At 47.5% G+C, this 3828-nt stretch overlaps 1 protein-coding gene across 1 annotated transcript; it reads right to left on the reverse strand.

Annotated features, from left to right (window-relative positions):
- Nucleotides 1-604: 604 nt before the first annotated feature.
- aplnra (apelin receptor a) lies at nt 605-2347 on the reverse strand (the record flags this gene model as incomplete). The annotated part of the gene is made up of 1 exon (XM_083644520.1): nt 605-2347. The coding sequence occupies one exon, from the start codon at nt 2345-2347 to the stop codon at nt 1265-1267; it is 1083 nt and encodes a 360-aa protein (XP_083500646.1). The 3' UTR covers nt 605-1264.
- Nucleotides 2348-3828: the final 1481 nt, after the last annotated feature.

Below are 3828 nucleotides of genomic sequence, written 5' to 3' on the forward strand. Positions count from 1 at the left end.
GAGTGAAATGTTCTATGGTCTCTCCCTATTCTAAATATAGCTGAACCGTTTGGTTTGACCAAGTAAAACTCTTTTTATAAGCATTTTACAAAATGTCTATGGGAAAATAAATTGCGGAAGAAAATCTCTGGTACAGTGCTGAAGCAGGAAGTAACCTTCACTTTGCCTCTCTATTGGAATTCACACAAACACACACACGCATGCACGCGTGTGCACACACACACACACACACACACACACACACACACACACACACACACACACACACACACACACACACACACACACACACTCAAGAAATCTAAGAGATTTGGTTGATAGAACACATCTTTCATCTTTAATACAATACTGTAGTTAGTTACAATGATGTCCAAAAAAATAAAACATATACATCAAATTGGAACATTTATGAGGTTCCTTTCCCCCCATAGTGCCGGGACCCCCCCCCCCCCCTCCCCCGCAACCCCACCCCATTCCTGTTCCCCGACAACATTTGTCAACTGCCATCTGCCTGTCTGCCCCCTAGCTGTCTCCTCCACAAACTATATAATCACACTGTAACACCTTCTCTCCTCTTACACCCCCTCCCCTCTGCACCCCACACTCTACCTTCACAAACAACAAGCTTAAAGGGGAGACTGACACACACACACACACACACACACACACACACACACACACACACACACACACACACACACACACACACACACACACACACACACACACACAGCCCAGTTTCTGACTCATGTTCATTGAACAAGTGCTTCTAAAACAAAACATCAATAGATCTGGAAAAAAAAAAGATGCTACGGTACGAAAATACTGTACAGTTTTATGTTTGACCCCAGTGTAAACAAACAGATTTCCATGTCATCAACGACCGACATCGACTGCCTCACAATTCTTAATATCAGTGTGTGTTGTTATTTCAAATCATAATTCTGCTCCATCTCGTAGTACAGAGCAGGAGGAACACAAAAATATATCTCGTCTTTTTTCTGAGAGTTTAGGAGCTCAGCCAGCTGGCTCCCAAGCTTCCCAAGTCCAGGAGTTGGAGTGTCTCTCCCCACCTCAGACACAGCGCATCTATAGCCATAGAGGAAAACATCATGAAATTCATGACCGCGCACAGTGACAAAGCCTATAGTTCCTCATCTCATCCATATCTTACCAGCTTTGACACAACGGACACGTAAAGTCTGTATCTTTACAAGTGTTCCAGAGGCCGTCCTGCAGCCCCGCTCCACCAGCCCTATCTTCTCTACACCTTGGTGGCCAGTGAGTGGATCTCTGACTTCTGAGTCTGGGCGCTGAGCGTGGAGGACATGGAGCTTATGTGTCCGTGCATCGCCTTCTTCAGGTTGAGCAGGCATAGACACTGGGAGCGGAAGCGCAGGTCGAAGAAGGCGTACAGGAAGGGGTTGAGGCAGCTGTTGACGTAGGCCAGGCAGGTGGCGTAGGGGTGAGCCAGCAAGAGGAAGCGCAGGAACCAGCAGGAGTTGGGCGCCAGGTTGAGGTAGGAGAGCGCATCCATGCTCTTCAGCACGTGGAAGGGCGTCCAGCAGAAGGCGAACACCACCACCAGGGTGGTGATGATCTTCAGCAGCCTCTTCTTCTTCTGGTCCTCCTTGCGCAGGTTGTTGAAGTGGCGCGTGACGGTGCAGCCGATGAAGCAGTAGAAGATGGTCATGGCCAGGAAGGGCAGCAAGAAGCCCAGGGCGGAGGAGGACAGGCTCAGCCCGGCTATCCACAGGTACTCGTGCTTCTGGATCTTGGTCACCAGGCTGAAGTCCATGGCGCAGGTGGTGCGGTTGCTGGGGTCGTTGACGGTGGTGCGGAAGAGGAGCGTGGGCACGGCCAGCACGCCGGACAGGAGCCAGATGGCACCCAGGGAGGCCAGCATCGTACCCCGCGAGCGCAGCCGGCTGCTGGACAGAGAGTGCACGATAGCCAGGTAGCGGTCGAAGCTGAGGCAGGTGAGGCAGAAAACGCTCGCGTACATGTTGACCAGCACCACGTAGCTGCTGATCTTGCACAGGGCCACCCCAAAGGGCCAGTGGTAGCCCAGTGCGGTGTAAACGGCCCACAGGGGCAGGGTCGCCACGAAGGTGAGGTCAGCCAGGGCCAGGTTGCCGATGTAGACGTCTGCCGCCCGACGCTTGGACTTGGACCTCCAGACGGTGAAGATGACCACGCCGTTACCCGACAGACCCAGGATGAAGATCAGCATGTACAGCACAGGGATGAGGGAATAGGAAGGCTCCCACTCTGAGAAGTCACAGGCAGTCTCATTGTCATCATAATATTCATAGGCATCTCCATATTCCACAGTGGTGGCCTCCATGCTGAAGTTCTGTGGAAAAAAATTAAAATCCTTAGTTTGGGGAAAAAAGGAGTAAAATTCCAAGGCTTCAGAAGCAGAGCTAGATAACTGAAGGTAAAGATCACTGGCAGCTGAGACTCCACTCACAGGGAGTTGTAGGTTGCGTGGAGGAGAGGGCAGTTGTAGGTTGTGTGGAGGAGCAGGCAGATAGTGTGTGAGAGTGAGGGCTGCTGCTGACTGCCTGCCTTTTTAAACTGGGCCCTCCACACCCCTCCCAGGACCAGCCCCCTCCCCCCAGTCCAACACCCCTCCTCCTCCTCTCTCACCTCTTCTGCTGCAAACCATCCCTCTGCTGGGAGGACAACACCTACAGAAGAACATGGCAAGCTCCCTCTGAAAGTTTCCTTGCTTAATTAATTACAATTAGTTTACATCTAGACTTTTAGAATTGGTCGACGCTAGTAGCTGTTGGTTCCACAGTTAGTTTTGCTTGAAGAAGCTTGTGGAAATAACAGGCAAAGCAAATCTGAAAGTTGAAGTTCTATTGATTGACCTAAAAATCTGCTTGATGTAGATGCAATATGTAGGCCCAAATGAAGAATCCAAAGGACTACAAATCCTTCTTCACGAGGTGTGTATTGCTGATAAAGCAAGTCAAAGTTATACACCAGTTTTGAACCGAGTTCAGCGTCTAGTTCTCTTGACACACAGGACTGAGCTGCTGCTAATTAGTGCTTAATTAGGCGCAGCAGTTTATAAACAGTTGAAATGATGCAATGAATTGATTCCATCTGTCTTTATTCCAACCGACAAATGTAGCTCCTCTTTGATACCGTTGCTATGGTTACAAGTTTCTCATTATGACTAATTGACAGATATGGATGATTGACAGAGCGTAAACAATGCGGACTGATAGGCCTAATTGCAGAGAGGTCAGATTACAGATATTCTTCTGTCAGAACTACCTGCTGTATAACAGCCTATCATTATTTTCTGTATGGCTACTATTTGTTTGGTTATATAACAGTAGACCTATAGCCTATATAGCCCACTTAGTTCATTTTACTTACTTAGTTCAACATAGAGCACTGAAACATAATGCCATCTCCTCCATTCACATTTTCTTTTTAAATTGTTTTGGCTAATTATATATAACTATATTGTAACTATATATGGCTATATTGTAACTATATATGACTATATTGTAACTAGGGCTGTATTGTAATGATATATGGCTGTATTGTAACTTTCCAGTCTTGTACTTGCTCAGGTTTCTTCAGGAGAGCTGGATGTGGAGCGTCTGGGACAGGCCCGGACAGGCAGGTTTGCTGATTTACATTACAACGACTCCAATTCAAATGTTGTTAAGGTGCAAAGTGCCAGATTGATCACATGTTGATGCTTTTTTGTTGGCGATTCATGGTTTAAAAAAATCTAGACAAGCTGTTCATACCTTTAAAATGTTGCAGCTTCAACACAAGTTTAATATGTTGTCTTGAAAC

The sequence above is a fragment of the Poromitra crassiceps genome (genome assembly GCF_964638095.1).
Source record: "Poromitra crassiceps genome assembly, chromosome: 10".
NCBI lineage: Eukaryota > Metazoa > Chordata > Actinopteri > Beryciformes > Melamphaidae > Poromitra > Poromitra crassiceps.